Source organism: Atta colombica, unplaced genomic scaffold, assembly GCF_001594045.1.
Source record: "Atta colombica isolate Treedump-2 unplaced genomic scaffold, Acol1.0 scaffold19, whole genome shotgun sequence".
Lineage (NCBI taxonomy): Eukaryota > Metazoa > Arthropoda > Insecta > Hymenoptera > Formicidae > Atta > Atta colombica.
This window is the reverse complement of record NW_017259282.1, coordinates 122,673-141,493: the sequence shown is the minus strand read 5'-3', so window position 1 is coordinate 141,493 and position 18,821 is coordinate 122,673. Positions and strand designations below refer to the sequence as shown.

At 34.1% G+C, this 18,821-nt stretch overlaps 1 protein-coding gene across 2 annotated transcripts in view; it reads left to right on the top strand.

Annotated features, from left to right (window-relative positions):
• The window catches only part of LOC108686796 (palmitoyl-protein thioesterase 1), a 43,919-nt gene that overhangs the window by 2,372 nt on the left and 22,726 nt on the right, over positions 1 to 18,821 (top strand). Inside the window, exons 3-7 of one of the 2 annotated variants that reach the window (XM_018192262.1) lie at positions 3,418 to 3,545; positions 3,644 to 3,799; positions 3,880 to 3,997; positions 4,247 to 4,405; positions 10,926 to 11,111. In XM_018192262.1, coding sequence (XP_018047751.1) covers positions 3,418 to 3,545; positions 3,644 to 3,799; positions 3,880 to 3,997; positions 4,247 to 4,405; positions 10,926 to 11,051 — 687 coding nt within the window. In that variant the 3' untranslated portion in view covers positions 11,052 to 11,111. Of the gene's footprint in view, positions 1 to 3,417; positions 3,546 to 3,643; positions 3,800 to 3,879; positions 3,998 to 4,246; positions 4,406 to 10,925; positions 11,112 to 18,821 lie in introns of those variants that run through there. The other variant, XM_018192263.1, reaches the window with a different exon arrangement.

The following is an 18,821-nucleotide window of genomic DNA, read 5'->3' as shown; positions in this document are numbered from 1 at the left end:
TTATTGATTGATTTACTGATTATTGGCCTTGACTTATTGATTTACTTACTTATATTGACTATTACTGGCTTATATTGCATGCACACGTGCTTATTTTTCTATTTTTAATGATTTTATTTATTTGAATATATGAATATACATTTATAAGTATAACGTTTCAGTTTTTTTTTAACTATAATCTATAATTAATATTTAAAATTTAATATTAACCCTTCGCAAACCACAGATGGAAAACGGATCATATGTAGATATAGTTTGTACCCACATATGCTATACTTCATCATAAATATAATATAATTTATATAATTACTCATCGTCACTTTTACTGACGGATCGATAACATAACTGATACAATTTAAATTAAAATAAAAAATATAAATAAGTTCCAGAAAATTATTTGAAATACAAAATCGATAAAAAATTGATATAACTTATTTAAAATATTAAATAAAAAATAGGGATCAAAGAAGTTATTTAAAATAATAAATATTAAATAATGTTTTAATTTTTTTGTTTATTTAAAATATATATTTTAAAGAAATTTATTTGAAATAAAGACTGAGCCTTCTTGCCTTTAATTCTTTACTGAATCTAGAAGAGAAACCTATTATGAATGTTGAAGAAATCTTGAAGAATCATTAAGTGCTAACTGATTAGTTTTCTCTGCTGAATCTGCGCAGCCAATGTTAAATCAAGTAAAGTCGAAATAGAAATCAAAATAACAAAATATGTGTAGTATTTCGACCTGATGTAATAAATTGGCTCAAAAATATCGGTGCTATTTCGAGATTGATCTTTTAAATAGGATGATTTCGAAATGTAATACAAATTTATGGCAATTACAAAGTTGTCTTAGTGCAGGAAAGTATCATCCAAAACTAAAATGTATCTAACTATAGATATTAGTTTACAAGAAATAATATCCATTGCAGATATAGACATAGGTACCAGAAAAAAGTACTTCAGCCGCAATCTTCCATTATTATACTAGACTGCTAACTCCTCATTTTTCTTTACGTAAAAGTATTGCGCGTACATGATGTAAGAATACAAGGTGTACCATTGCATACGCATGTCGATAGCAATACTGAAAATAACCAATCAAATTTTGGCCTCTGTTTTCTGTGTATTTTCTGTGTATTTTCTGTGTATAACAATGCTGACATATAGCCAATTAAATTTCAGCCTTAATTCACTTCCCTACTGTGCATTCTCGGGAATGATATATTATACTTTGTCTTCTTATATCATGTGCGCATAGTTGATGCGCAAAATAAGACTATCACGTATAAACAGAAAAGAGATACCAACAGGTTAGATGATTAACGTTTTTGCGATTAGTTCATAGTGGAAAGAATAAATAATTTGCAAGCGTCTCTCTAAGTTTTGGCCGTTTTTTTCTATGAATGTCGCGTAGAGACAAAGGCTATCAACTGTGAAACATGGGGCGGTATTCATAGTCTGTTTTTATTTTAAAACTGTCTTAAATAATGTCTTAAGATGCTAATACAGTCCTCGGACTTATGACATCTTAAGTCTTAAATGTAAGAATCGACTATGAATACTGATCTACTTAGAAAGAAAAATATACTTTATATTTCTTTTTCTATAAAAAGAGAAACATAAAGTGTGTTAAACAAGGAAAGATTCAATTTCACGACGCAAAGCAGGTCGGTATTCATAAGTTACATGAAGTTATAACAATAATAAATAATAATAATTTGCTTATTATTGAAGTACAATACGAAATCTAGTGAAAATCGACCAAAAACGAACGAATAAATTAAGATGTTATATTGATTAAAGATTAATGTACATTAAGATTAAGTGAAACTAGTTCAACTTTAGTTCAACTAGTTTCAACTTTACATATTCTTTATCATAGAATTTTTGCGAAATATTATTGACTGCATCATAGCTGGATGTAATTATAACTTCTTTTCCATTTATATTGTTTTTAATTAAATTGGCAATATTTTAAATGGTAATTTTATGCGACTATAATTATGTAAAGTTGAAATTAGTTTCATTTAATTCTAATGTTCATTAAATATTAATCTTTAATTAATATAACATTTTAATTTATTCGCTCGTTTTTAATCGATTTTCACTAGATTTTGTATTGTATATCAATGTTATAACTGGTCAATCACAATCATTCCATTTTTCAGAAGAATAGTTATGATTGGCTAGTTTTATAACATCAATGTTATAACTTACAACAAAAATCGAGCCATATAAACATAGTAAATATCTACGTACTTATACCTAGGTACTGCACAACACTGATGCTGCTATCTGATAATTATATATTACACAGGCCGATAAAATTTAGGAAGAGGGAATCTTGTGCTTTGAACTTTGAAAGATTTCTGTAGGATTTTGATGCGCTGAAAGCGATTACTGGAAAATTACATTGTCAGTTTTTTCCATTATCCTCCATTTTTTTAATAATCGCAAAAATAGTTTTTTCTGGCTAAACAAAAAAATGATATCGAAATCTGTTTTGCGGTATTTAACTTAGAAATATTCCGACAATACTAAACATATTTTTTGCTTATAAAAATCCTTTATGCAAACCGCAAACAAAAAACTTTAGAAAAATCGTAAAAACCGAAAAAAATTGACAAATTTTTAAATATAAAACCAAATATTGTAATTCGAAAGAAAAAAATTGTAAAAAATATCTGACAATTTATATTTATAGCTGTATGTTTCTAGTTTAAATCTTTTTTTTGAAAAACTAATTTCCGATCACTTGTCGCTGATTTCAAATCTAACCAAAAAAGACTACACAACATGCTCCTGTATTGCCTATGCGTCAGATTCAAGAGAATATCGCGCATTATAGATGACGCGCGGGCTGTTTTGACACTTTAAATTCAATAACTTCTGAACAAGTAATCGGAAATTAGTTTTTCAAAAAAGATTTAAACTAGAAACATACAGCTGTAAATATAAATTGTCAGATATTTTTTACAATTTTTTTCTTTCGAATTATTTGGTTTTATATTTCAAAATTTGTCAATTTTTTCAGTTTTTTTGCGGTTTGCATAAAACATTTTTATAAGCATCGAAAAAATATTTTTAATATTGCTGGAATATTGCTGAGTTAAATGCCATAAAACAGACCTCGATATCATTTTTTATTTAACTGGACAAAATTAATAAAAAAACTATTTCTGGGCAAAATTGTTTCTGCGAGTATTTAACAAATGAAGGATAATGAAAAAAAAATGGACAACACAGTCGTTTTCAGCGCATCAAAATCCTACAGAAACATCTTTCAAAGTTCAAAGCAACAAGACCTCCCCCTAAATTTTGTCGGCTTGTGTTATTTGCGTTGTAATTTTATGCTATTATTTCATTTCGTAGTTGTTTTAGTGCAGAATTAAGACATAACATCTTTTCTTATAGGATGTTGAGAACGGCTATTTTGGAAATATTAATGAGCAAATAAAGCATGTATGTGAGCAAATGTCGCAAAATACAAAACTTCAAAATGGATATAATGCCATTGGTTTCTCTCAAGGGGCTCAATTTTTGTAAATTGCTTTTTTTATTAATTATTTAATTATTTATCCATATCAATTTTTTGTATTGTAATTTGTATTGTAATTTGCAATATCGTTCTCTATTTTAGAAGAGCAGTAGCTCAAAGATGTCCTAATCCACCAATGCTGAATTTAGTATCTTTAGGCGGTCAGCATCAAGGTGTTTTCGGCTTACCAAAGTGCTCAGACTCATCTCGATTCTGCAATTACATGCGTCGCATGCTTCATCTCGGTGCATACTTGTGGTATTTGCTCTCATGGTTTTTGAAGTCATTAAGCAGTATTAATGGAAACTCTTTGTGTATTATTTTAAACTTTTTCTTAGGTATGTACAAAATTCGCTGATACAAGCTTCTTATTGGCATGATCCTTTGCAAGAAGATGAATATCAAAAGAAAAATCTTTTCCTCGCCGAAATCAATAATGAAAATATTAATAATATAGTAAGTATCATATACATTAGAATTTTTAATTATAATATAAAAATATATTTTCTAATTTCAATCAATATATAATATACGATACATCTTATATTATGAATAAAAAATACTGATGTAACTTTATGTTCAGATATTGCATGTGATATATATCATAGAACGATATTAAATTTTGAAGCAGAAAAATAGTAAAATAAAAATTATATTATTAAAGAATTAATATTTTTATTATTTATATGTATTGTATTGTAACAGGAATATAAAAACAATCTTCAAAAACTTCGAGCTTTAGTTCTCGTTAAATTCGAGAATGATACAATGGTCGAACCAGTAGAGACAGAATGGTTTGGATTTTACAAACCTGGTCAAGTGGAAGAGGTGCAGAAGTTGCAGCAAAGTGAGCTGTATCAACAGGTATGCATTCGCGTGATTGATTTCAAAACATAGTCACTCAATGCACATAGAATAGAATAGAATTTATTACACTTCAGCATTTACATAACTAAGAAGGGGACTTAGTATAAATTCCTTATCCATACTCATCTTTCTATACTGCTCGTATCTAATTCTAAAAACAAAGATTTTCTTAATATTTTTATTTTCACACATACATTTCTTTGAATGTCACAATATATGTTCTTCTATCTTATATAATATTTATTACAGCATATTACATATCATAGCCTGACATTGCATACTATACAATACACTACAATACAATAGTAACTTATAGCTACACTTATACATAGATATGTCGCAGTACAATATATATTCCTAATATTATATCACAGTATTTCTAATCATATCTCACGCACTTCTAGATGCAAACTTGTTCTCCTGTCTGAATATAGTACTCCACGTTCTTTATCTCACTACATTTAACTGAATCTAATTCTTCGCTCCAAAGTTTCTTCCATATTTTCTCCTTATCCTTTTCTAGCTCCCTAAACCAATTACATATCTTTGGACATTCCTCCACATAGTGTCATGTTCCATACAGTCTATTCCTATTTCGCAATTCCTATATAATAATACATGCATTCCCTATATTCCTTATCTAGCCAATATTTATTTTCTTGTTCTATATTCCCGCATCTAAGCCTAACTAAATCTCGCACGCCTTCGCCCACTTGCACCCTACATATGTTTTCCTTCCTTAAATAATTGGGACATCTATTCCTCGTATCACTCTTTGTACCTTTCACTCATTGTATCTCGCAGTCCTCATCCTACTATCTTCCCACTGTCTTTGCCCATCCCTCATAATTATTTCCTCCTCTAACTCCCTTTATCTCCATTGTCCCCTAATTCCCTCGCATTTATTCCCCATTCCTATTGTAAAACCTTTCTCTTTTTTTACCATATATACCCTTTCACTTATCCTTTTCTTTTTCTTTTCAACACCGAGCACAACAACACGAAGTAAGTCGTCCTCTCTTCTTTTCTTTAATCTCCTCTCGTATCTCATGGCTGTTATTCCTCAACCTATCCTTAATTTGTCCATAGCTAATTCCCTCATTATCATATATCTCGGAGTGCAAAACTCTATATTGAATATCCATCTCACATAATCTAACATAATCTTCTCCAGACTTCCTCTTTCTTCCCATCCCCAGATCTCCGCTCCATACTCCATAACACTTTATATTAGGTATTTAAAATTAGTATCCTCCTTATAAAATCGTTTCTGCATAGTCTTTCTCCTAAACCTCATATCTTTTTGGCTGCCGCCCTTCCTTTCCTGTTCAATTCTAATATGATCTTCATAATCACCTTTTCTATTAAAAGTAAAGTACATTGTACCTCCTCAATCTCTTTATCTTCTCATGCTTCCTTCTTTTTTTTCCCATGCTTATTAAATATTACTATCTTTGATTTTCAGCACACAGTTCTAGTTTCCTATTTCTTAAAAATCTCCTTAGTATATCCATCATGTCTATCAGCGCAACCCTTTATTTTTTGCTAACGGCACTATATCATCCGCATACGCTAAGTTCCATATCCTTATACTACCTACCGCAATTCCTCCTATATTTCTATTTTTTAACTCTATGTCAAGGTCTGCAATATATTTTATAATTAAAAAGGAATTAAACAAGAATGGACTCAGGATTCAGCTCTGCCTAACTCCTCTTCTTGTCTGGAACTTCTCTGTTAAACCTCTGCTTGTTCTGACTTTATCATGTTCTGTCCTCATATCAAAGAATCCCTTTTATTAATAAGTGAGCACAGCACGAGGAAACAAGGAACTCCATATAATATTATTTGAAATATCTCAGCACGTCCGGACGAATGACTGCTCTCCGTAGATCTGCCTGTCGCAGATGCATCAACAACGATGCGTCGTCTGGGCAACTTGACACCACGGATGTCAATACAGCGCGATATGCGACGGAGTTACGGGCGTAACACTATACTCCAATCTCCCCAGTTGCTCCTTGTTCCAAATCTTCTTAGTATTATATTTAATAATTATATAATTATTAATTATATAATTAATTAATAATTAATAATTATATAATTCCCGAAGTACATCTCTCTCTCTCTCTCTATCTCTGTCGAAAGCTGCCTTCAAATCCGCAAAAAGAGTATATACTTTCTTCTCCCTACTTTCTGTCTGCTTGCTCTTTTGATCAGATGATTCAGTATAAATATTGGGAGTACAAATAAGTTTCCGCCGTTTGCAAAAGACGGCGCCACTAATAAACTATAGTTAAAATTGTTTGATATAAAACGACATATCATAAGATTGGACATCCGGCAACATCATAACCTTGAAATATTAGCGATTTTGTATCAGCATCATATATTTTTTTTTGTACGAAAATGTCGAGTTTTGAGCCGAATAAGCGTCATTTACGATACCTTTTGATTTACTTCTTTAATTTGAAGAAATCTGCAGCTGAGGCTCATAGATTGCTTGTAGAAGCATATGGTGCTTGTAGATGCTGCCTTAAGTGAGAGAAGTTGTCGTGAGTGGTTTAAGTTTAAGAACGGTGAATTTGACGTCGAAGACAAAGAACGTAGCGGAAGTGTACGAAGACGCAGAATTGGAAGCATTATTGGATGAAGATTCGCGCCAAACGCAAAAAGAACTTGCACTTACATTAGGAGTGACTCAACAAACAATTTCATATCGTTTGAAATCATTAGGAATTATTCAAAAGCAAGGGAATTGGGTTCCATATGAACTGAAGCCGAGAAACGTTGAATGCCGAAATTTTCACATGTGAAATGCTGCTTGCCAGGCATAAACGAAAAGGTTTTTTGCATCGTATAGTCACTGATGATGAAAAATGGATTCACTACAATAATCCAAAAAAGAGGAAATCATGGGGACCACCTGGCCATGCTTCAACATCGACAGCCAAGCCGAATATTCATGGAAAAAAACTCATGTTGTGTATTTGGTGGGATCAGCTTGGTGTCATGTATTATGAGTTGCTCAAACCGAACGAGACCATTACTGGAGCTCTCTACCGAACACAATTGATGAGATTGAGTCGAGCACTCAAGGAAAAACTATTACTCCAGGCATGACAAAATTATTCTCCTGCATGACAATGCTCGACCATATGTTGCGGCGCCGGTCAAAATCTACTTAGAAACACTCAAATGGGAAGTTCTACCCCACCCGTCGTATTCTCCAGACATTGCTCCTTCCACTTGTTCGATCGATGACGCATGGTCTGAGTAGCACTTCACATCATATGAAGATACCAAAAATTGTATCGATGATTGGATAGCCTCAAAAGATGAAGCGTTTTTCCAGCGCGGTATCCACATGCTACCAGAAAGATGGGAAAAAGTAGTGGCTAGCGATGGCCATTACTTTGAATAAAACATTATGTATCGTTCTTTCACAATAAATGCTTAATTTTTGATAAAACACGGCGGAAACTTATTTGTACTCCCAATATGTTATGATCGACCTGCCTTTTCTGTATCCTGCATTTGTACGTTATACACAATAACGATATCCCTCTATAATTTCCTACCAATTCTGTGTCTGCTTTCTTATATAATATGGCACAATAATATTTTGCTTCCAATCTTCAGGTATCTCTCCTTGTCCCAATAGTTCTATCATGTATTTCCATAACGTATCTTCTGCATACGTTCTGCATACTTTCCATGCTTCCATCGGGATTCCATCTATAACCAAGGCTTTTTTGTTCTTCATTTTTTCTTTCTCTTTCAACTCCTCCATCTCTTCTTCTCCATTTCTTGCCTTCATGTCTTCCTTTTCCTCCGCAGAAAATTCATAAAATGTTGCTTCTATTTCTTTATTTCAATTATTATCTTTCCATATCCTATTTCTTTTTCTTTGTCTCTTTTTTTGTTTATAAATTTCTGTACATTCACCTCCTTCTTCAAATCTTTCAATTCTGTTTCTTCTTCTCCTTCAGTTCCTTAAATTTCCTACTTTCTTCCATATATTCTCTCCTACGTATTTTTCTTAGTCTCCATCTCCTATGTATTCTCTTATATTCTCTGTATTTCTCTTCTTCTTGATACAACTTCTATCTCATCAATCCTTGTATCTAGAAGTTCGAATGTTTTAGTTTTTTTCTTCCTCTTGTTCATCGCTTCGTGCACAATTTTCTTGATTCTCTGCCATTTTTCCTCTATTGTTATTCCTTTTCGATCTGCTTCGCCAGCTAAGATTTCTGTTTTTTCTTGATATTCTATTATGATCTATTCATTTCATGCATTTATCTCCTTTACTTTTTGCTTTTTTTCTCTTCCTTTGTCTTCTTGCTCTTCTCTTCTCCTTCCATGCAAAGCAACAACGGCATGTGATCCGAGTCCACCCTATCTTTTATCGTAAATTTCCTAACGTTTTTTTCTTATACCTTCATTTATCATTACATAATCAATAACCGTATTATCCCTACATAAGTATATTCTCCATCCCAATCTCCTTTCATCAATCTGTTTAAAATGTAGCATACTTTTCTCTATGCCCAATCTACTCTCTGCCTCCGTTTCCTATCTTTGTCTTCTCCTTTTTATTTCTTCTTCCTATTCAATACTATTTAATTCTTATATTAAAATTCTTTATTACTATTTCCTCATTTTCCCCTATAATTCTTTCTAACTTTTCTTCTAAATTTTTCCAGCTCCCCCTATTATATACCGATATTATTACAACCTTCTTCTCCCCTATATCTATAATCGACATTACCATATTCCTTCCTTATTTTTATATATCAGATTCGATTCCTCTGCCTCAGTTTTTCTTTATGCCTACTATAAAACCTCCTATCTCTTTCTAAGCCCTTTCTTTTCTTTTCTCTATGTGCATATATACATTCTCATTTATGTGAATCAGGTAACCTCCCCTCAACTTTTTTTCACTCATTTTCTTCCAGCCATGTTTCACATAGACTTACGAAATCAAATTTACGTAATTTATCTACGTAGTTTCAAAAATCTTTATCCTTATTCCTTACACCCGCAATGTTCCAAAACATAATATTTCCTCCCCTTTTATTTGCTTCGAATTCCCTTTTTTTCATGTATCTCCCTTAACTCTTCTCCTTCCACCTTCCCCTAAATTTTCCACTTCCTTTTTGACTCAATATAAATTTTGTTCCTCTCCTACTGCTTCCCACTTATCTCTTTCTTTTCTCTTTCTATCCTCTATATTTCCTATTGTTATTTTCCTTTTCTTTTTTCTCTTCCTCCCCTTTCTTTCTGCCCAACTTTTCCAAATCCCCCTTATTTTCATCCTCCCATATCCCTTGTTTTCCTATGCTTTTACCTACTTATTTATCCGAGACTGCGTTTTCCTTTCCTCAAAACTTAAATCATTTTCGAAAAAGATTTTCCCTCCGCTTAATTTATTTTTGTTTCTCATCATCTTCCTCTTCATTTCCTCATACCATTTTACTAATCACACGCTCATTCTCCGGCTGATTATTTCTACATCTATCCCTATTTTCTCCTTTAATAGTTTCTGAGCCCATTCCTTGCCTTTTTCTATATCTTTATCTCCTTCCCAATTAATCCTCTTAATAGCAATATTGCATTTTCTTTCCTCTCGTTCTTTATTCGCTACCAATTTTCGTATTGCTCCTATCTCTCTTCCACTTAATCCATGCTTCCTTCTGACCACCTTCCGCTACATGCACTCGCAGTCCTATTGTAGAGCTCCTCCCTTATTATTATTTTCTCCCTTATTATTATTTCCTCTCTTATTATACACACTTCTCTCTCTCCCTCCTGATGTATAACCATGTCCTATTCTCCTCTCCATTTCATCTAACTTATCTTTTATCTCTTTTATCTCTTTATTATATTCCTCCCATCTTTCTCTAAGTCTTTTCTCCGCCCTCTCTATCCACTTCTTTATCTTATTTTCTCTTCTATTCCTCTAATCCTCTCCTCCCAAATCTTTCCTTGACCTTTAGATTTTCCATGCTTATTTTTCTTTCCTCCCTTATATTTTCTATAAAAGCCATTCTTTCGTCTCTCATTAATTTAACCTCTTTTCTGATACTATCCTCTACTTCTCCTCTCGCTCCTCTCCTCTCCGTTCCTTTCTCTGTTTCTTCATTTAATGTTTAACCTAAATGTTACCTTTTTTCTGTCGTCTGTGCCCCTTCCCTCTATCGTCAACTTTCTCTTATTGCTATCCACTGCCTTCCTCCCCCCCTCCTTTTCCTGACGAGCCGTTCATGTCTTTCGACGCCATAATCTCACCTACCTTCCTTCTCCTTATCTCGTAGAACAGTTCTATCATTACGAAATTCTTATCGCCTTTATTTGTGTCACTGTATTCTACTTATCCGCATCTTATATCCTATTTTTCGCCTCTAATTATATTTCAGTACGCAATTTAATTCACTACTACATTCGCATGCATCCACTCTCGCGCCACCTAACCAAGTCCCACTCAATGCATATTATCGATTCATAATTTTTCTAGGACTGGCTCGGATTACGTGCAATGGAAAACGCCGGTAAAATCTATTTTATTTCGCTACCTGGTGATCACCTGCAATTTACGGCTAACTGGTTCATTGAAGTTATAATTAAAAAGTATTTAATATAATTGTAAAAAAATCTATGCAAATTTAAGAATTCAATTAATTAGATGATACAGAATATAGCATACACGTATATAGTATAAAAAAACAATATTATTAAACAAATTATACAATATATTTATAAGAATGTGACTACATAACGAATTGGAAATAAAGACTCTAAACAATCAAGCTTTATCTTTAGTGTTGTAATAATTCTGTGTGAATTTATGTACTACATATTCATTCTTTCAAACTATGCGCTGAATTTATTTTCATTGAAATGCAATTCTCACAAAATCAGTAGTAATGTTACAAATTAAATTGATAAGCAATTTAAGGCTCCTGAATACTCATGTCAGTCATATTGAATTGTGACGTTAGAAGTGCGATATGATTTTTCTTGCACTTGTAAATAAAGACAAATTGAATAAAACAGAATAATAAAATTGCTTTAAAACACTTGTAAAAATAAGCCGAGATTATCTTCTTTTGATAGTCTAATGATGGAGTATAATAGAGTATAAATAGAGCCCGGATTAAAGTTCTGCATTAACTGCTAACTAGTTCTCTTATTACATCTCATCCTCTACTGCTATGGCGCTGTTTGCTTCGGGCGAATGGCAATGGGGAGAATCTTAAGGAACATGCTATAGTCAACTTGAATCGGTATGTTCATCGATGAATAATTCGGGTTCTAGTCATAAAAGACACATAAAGTAAATTTATTAATGTTTACTCAATACACATGCACAGCCTCTTTTCATTTCACGAATATTTTTTTGATTATTTATTTATGGGTTGTCAGAGTTCAGGAAGATAAGGATAGTCTCGGCCCATACAAGGATATTACAGCAATCTTATTTCGTTTTAACCAAATTGTACTTATTTACAAATAACATATAAGGAAAATCAACGTGTCATTTCTCGCTTGTGATGTTACGATTCAATATGGCTGAAATGAGTATTCAAGATCTTAATAAGAGCATCAATACTGTGTAAGAAAATATCAATATCTTTATAAATTTCATTTTATTTCACCGAATGTTAAGGATAAAATTACATCTAGGTGGATGATTGACACTGTACAAATATCAATTATAAATATTAATTTACTAGAATACGTAATTAGCGAATACATTACATCAAAATTAATTAGTAATTTATATAATGCATTTCAAATAAAGTAATATCAAATAGGCAATTATTTTGGGTAATAATTCATTAAGTGTCAATTATCAGTGTAATAAATTGGTAATGAAATATTAGAATCATGTTAATATTTTTCATGAACATTTCTATCGTTTTCCATGCTGGTAAATTTTATTGAAATATTCTTCAGTTCGGAGAATTGTTGCGCGCGCGAGTCAAATGCTTACTGAAGTGAGCAACATTTCGACTGGCGCGCGGTCTACTTGTTGCATTCAAAATCATCATTCGAGATTCAGAATAATCCATCCAGATGTAATTTTATCCTTAACATTCGATGAAATAAAATAGAATTTATAAAGATATTGATACTTTTCTATATTTTACGTTTTTCAAATTATTACAATAATTTAAAAAAATCGATCTTCGAAACTATGAGCCAATGGCTGAAATGGCTAGACACATCGTTTTTTTTTTTCTCAAGAACAACTTGTAAAAAGCGCATCAAAATCAACACTGTCACCTGGTATTTCTTGTTAGATTACTTTTAATATTCTAATGCTGATAATAACCATTCTCCTAAAATCTATACGTAATTAAAAAAGAAATTATCCAGTATGTTTTGATACTTTCTTTTTCTAATCTCTCTTTCTTATCTTTATCACAACAGATGATTTAATTTTTTATATTAAACGTCTTTTCATTACTCGTAATTAGTAATTTTTTATTACGTAATGATGTTATACATGTTAAAACTCATAAAGTAATGAAATATGAGCTATTGATAACAAAATAAATTTGATAAATAATTTTATCATGGTATTTTCTTTCATATGACGCCATAGTGAGAGAAAAATATAGAAAAAAAGGATATACAATATCTTTTTAAAGATATATTGGAAATCATTCGTACATCCCATTTATACACGAGGGAAATAGTTATTTTGAAAAATGTTTTAGAGATAAAAGTTGTTGAGGATGCATTACATGGGCATATGCGATTGAGCTTGGGCGACGTTGCAAGGTTGACTTGAATTTTTTTAATGAGAAAGCCCTATCTTTTATTGCACATTCTTGTATACCTCAAGGCATTTTCGAAATAATGATTACAAATCCTTTTTAATTGAGATCTTCCTGAGACTTCAAAGTTTCAGTACCGCCGGCATTAGCATTACCTAAGATGTACCGCGTGGAGGTCGGATTTACACCTCTTCGGGGTGCTTGAAATTTCTCATTGTGCCTCCACATAGTATACCTTCGTTTCATGAAATGGATAGAAAATAAAACAACGACTTGAAAATAAAGCACTCCTCGCATCAATCTCATATATTACAGCTTTTAATTTGCTAAATAAAACATATAAATTTTAGAACAAAAAAAATGAACAGTTTTTACGTTTGATTCACCTACAGTTACTGACAGCTCTTACCATAAAATAACTCAATAACTTTGAAAGAATAGACCTAAAGTAGATAATATTATAGTGCTTTAAAAAGATTTTAACAAGGGCTATAAGAAAGTGAGAAAAAAGTCGAATCCCAATAATATAAAAAATGCGAGTTGACTTTGCTATGATCTTGATGACGTCAAAGTGATCATCGCCATCAAACTGATGAAGCGAGTGGTTAGATCTCTTTAAACTCTACAACATTTATCTAAAACATTTTTTAATAAAATTTAGCTTTCGATATATTTTACTGTCTTGGACCTCTATATTTTTTATATGATCATATAATGTGCCTTATATAATTCCACCTATAATTATTGTAATAAATATAAATCATATCCCACATATAATTACATATTACCAAATATAATGTCCAAGATATGTACTCGTGTATAAAACATACTTTCTTACGAATGTGTAGTGTAATTCTCTATCCTTAGTAATCCAGGATTAACGTTTACGGACGTGGTAGGGGATTGCTTGCGCGCGTGCGTGCATGCTTGCATGCGTGTGTATGCGTATAATGACGGAACACTTATATGCACGCACACACAAACATGCGTAGTGCTCACTCACTCACTCACTCACTCACTCACTAAAGGATTTGGAGTCATTAAATATTACAAAAATGATGAATCGTAGGATTCTTATCTCTACTGACATACATACGCACACACACGCGCGCGCCGCGGGATCAGTCTTCTATTACATTCATGTCTTGATTTTGAATTATGCTAAGAATAGGAAATTATACTACACATTTTGTAACAAAATATCCGGAGACACAATAGTGTCTCGACACTAAGAAAACGCGTAACGTTTATAGCGTGAAATACTATCATGTATCTTTACGCGAACCGCGGTGAGTTTTCCAAGTTCTCGATTATTATATCTCAATAATGGCTGTATTGATCACATTCTATGTATGTTCTGTGACCGTACTCGCGAACAACGGTACAACTTCGTCGCTCTCTCTATGACTCTTTTCCATGGATGAACGTCTTTAGTTAATAGCTCGATAATTAAACCGATTTGTCATCAAATATTCACTCTTTTACAAGTTCAAGTTGAGCGCTAGGCACGAGAGAGCATGCCCCTCTTTCGTTAATTGTCACTTAATTCGTTCAGACTAATGCAATTGCAACTCGCGACGGAGGAGAGATTCGCTATCAGCGGGGAATATATCGAAGGACAAAAGAGGTAGATTGCAATAATAACATAAAATTTAACATACAATTGAGTAAAAATATATTTCGAGGTTCTTTCATATATCGGTATCTGTAATTGCTCGCGGTTAATCTGTCGGCCTCCGTGATGACTAAAACTGGAGTCTACTTTGTCCGGGCAGTCGTATCGGATAGAGGCAGGGTCTAACCTCAGAAAGAAGATTCCGCAAGACATGTTAAATTAGCGAGATAGATCACTTCAGCTCTGCATGTAATCGTTCTCTATACGCGGACCTTATCGTTACTTTACGTCGCAATCGGCGGGCACGTTGACTTGAAATTACATCAAAGAATTGATTCAATGATACATCATAAAACGATACGCAATAGAATTGACTCGATTATGGCAAAGGCGAGCTTCGCTCGGCAATCTTTATCTTTCCGAAGGGGTACGGGCGAGTGACACGTGGCTCGCAATGCTCAAATTACGCGGCTGCCATGATACCGACTTCCCAAAATCTCGAACTTTAACGTGACTCTTCCGGCACCCAGAATCTCGCGATCGGCGGCTTTACAAGCAGGATATATTCGTCCCATCGACGCTATTCCTCCTCGATCCTTCCGGAACTGTAGATCACTTCCGCTCGTTATCACGCTCTAAGAGGGTCGCATGTCCTCTCACACAACATTCCTTGGCTTGGCCACAGTACGAGTATCGGTCGGAATTTTTCCTACGCAGGCTATTCGACCTCCCTCCCTCTATTCAGCCTTGGGACTCATCGATTGATCTTTATCAGGATCAAGACCGCTACGCAGTGCTGCTCCTCACGGGCCATGAATCCTCGTGCCTCAGGCAGTAAGATTCACGAAATATAATAAGATAGGTTCTCGACAATTCTCTTCTATTCAGGCCGGAAAATTCAGAGCATCTCCGCCATCAGTTCTGCACGGATAAGTCTCTAAGAAACATCCTCGGCCATTCAGTATACATGGAACTTTTTCTTTTTCTCTCTCCTTTGGTTCCTGTAATTAAGGTCCGATATTCAAGTCAAGTTTTGACAGCCGCGTGACAGGAAATATACAGAATTATACGACTTGCGCATCCGTGAGGCAGCTCTCAGCAACCCCCATGTTTCCGTCCGTTTCTACTCGGTAGTCGTCCGTGAGTGGTGGTTGGTGGGTGAGATAACGATTGTATAATTGTACAGAGTAATATTCTAGCCACCGAACATGGTTCATTGACGACGACAAGTCCAAATACGAGACGACTAGCAAAAAAACTAAATTTTGCAGTGAAGGAACAAAACGAAATCAGACACTCGAATAATCTGCGCACGCTCGCATGTGCGCCCGTATGTGCGCTCGCTCTCCGAGCGGGAGGATGCAAAACCCCGCCAATAGTGACTAACAAAATTGTCACGTCACAATTCAATCGATAGCTTGTACTCAAATTAGGTATATAATGAGTGTTTTTATTTTTTTTCTATGTACCTTACGAAAATATTGCGATAAGCTCCAAATTTTGTTTAAAATTTTAAGAAACATCATTGTCATTACTATTAACGTCGTTTGCTTCGTCCATTACGTTTCGAATTTTAGTCGATCAATAGATGACAATCTCAACTTCTTTACTTATTAATAACTTTTTAACGAACAACGGCTGACTGCTAAAATTTTCCGATGGTCATTCAGAATCATGACCTTGATAATATACGTCAAGATCAAGGTCATCGGAGCTCAGTTGTTCGTTTTATTTTTAATAATCTCTTAACAATCAATGCAACTACTGAAAACTTTCGATGGTCAATCAGAGTCATGATCATGATATACATCAAAGTCAAGTTTATTAAATTCCCTATTTCATTTTTAATAATGTTTTAATGTACGACGAGTGACTAAAATCTTTCAAAAGTTACTCAGGATCGATGATTTTGATAATATACATTGAGGTCAAGGTCATCGGAGTTAAGTTGTTCGTTTTACTTTTAATAATCTCTTAACGATCAACGAACAACTATCAAAATTTTCGATCACTTGGGATCATGATCTTGATAATATATATCAAGATTGAGATCAGAATTGAATTCTTTATTTCTTTTTTAGTAACTTTTTGACGTGCAATAAATCACAGCTAAAACTTTTCGAAGGTTATTCGGTGGAATAATCTTGACAATTTATGACTATGTCAAGATCATAGGAACTGAGTTGTCCATTTTTATTCTAATGATTTCTTAACGATCAACGAGTGACTGCCAAAATCCTCCGAAAGTTACTCAGGATTAGTGGACCGGATAAATATTTGTAATTGAGCTCCAAATTGTATTTATTCAAAATTTTCTAAAAAGAATGTAATTATATATATAGGGTCTTTCAATAAGGATGCTCGATTTGTAAATAAAAGTTGTGTGTGAGATATCCACTCAATTTTTTTTTTATTTGAAAGAATATTTTATGGCATTAAGTATAGAATATAATATCGCTCAAATGTTCGCCGCGGCTTCGTTTGGTGACACGTATTCGGGCGGTCCAATTTTTGATGACTTTTTCGCATAAATCTGGCTGAATTTGCTGGCGTTTGTTATGTTGATTTTGAGAGCATCAATTATTTGCGGTTTATTCGTATAGACCTGCGATTTAAGATAGCCCCAAAGAAAGAAATCTAAAGGCGTTAAATTTCGGCCAATTCACGTTGCCGCCGTGCGAGATAACCATGCCCTCAAATCGCTCGTGCAGAATGTCCATCGTAGCATGCGGTGTGTGGCGCCATCCTGTTAGAACATGCATGTTATCGATATCCATATCATTCATTTTACGCCATAAGAAGTTGCTTATTATCGATCTGTAGCGCTCGCCGTTGATGATTATGGCAACGCCCGCTTCGTTTTGGAAGAAGTATGATTCCAGACCAAAATCCGCAAACAGTGACTTTCTCGGGATTACGTGTACAACTTTGCTTCCGCCGTTTTTTTTCGAAATTCGAGGCTTTATTATAAAAAACTGGTTATACATTTATGATTCAAAGTATTGTCCATCGCTGGCCACTACTTTCTCCCATCTTTCGGGTAGCGTACGAATCCCGCGTCGAAAAAACTGGTCATCTTTTGAGGCTATCCACGAATCGATCCAATTTTTTACTTCTTCATAAGACCGGAAGTGCTGGTGAGCCAGGCCGTGTGCCATTGATCGAAACAAGTGATAGCAGAGGGAGCATCGTCTGGAGAATATGGTGGGTGGAATAGGACTTCCCATTTCAACGTTTCCAAGTATGCCTTGACCACTTTCAACAACTAGAGTCGGGCATTGTCATGCTGCAAAATCACTTTATCGTGTCTCTCGTTGTATTGCGGCCGTTTGTTTTTCAATGCTCGGCTCAAACGCATCAATTGCGTTCGATACCGATCGCCTGTGATTGTTTCAGTCGGTTTTAACAGTTCATAATACACTACGTCGAGCTGGTCCCATCAAATACAGAGCATGACCTTGGACGTCAAAATCATCGTTCTTGAAGCGTTGAAACCACTCACGACACGTTCTTTCACTAATAGCGGCCTCACCATAAGTATTTGAGAGCATTCGATGAACCTCAGCCGCAGATTTCTTCATATTGAAGCAAAAAATTAAAACCTCCCGCAAACGACGAGAATTTGGCTCGTAAACTGACATTTTCAATCGAGAATAACTTTATGATGCTGACACATATCGACTAATGTTTCTATGGGGTTATGTTGACAGATGCCCAAGTTTATTGTATGATGTCTATGATCTATTTATTTCGACCACCACTTACCACTAAAGCCATCTATAGGAAAACGGCGGAAGCAAAGTTGTACACCTAATAAATGGATCGTTTAAACAGAATAATATTTTTTTTATATAATTGTGGCGGTTCCATATGCCACATGAGACCGCCACCCGCACGGCAATCGGTCGTACGCGGCACGCATGCACGACAAAACGCGAGTACCGCAACTCAGCTCCCAGGCGCCTAATGAAAACCCACTCGAGATTTACCCGGCGGGAGATATAAGGCCCGC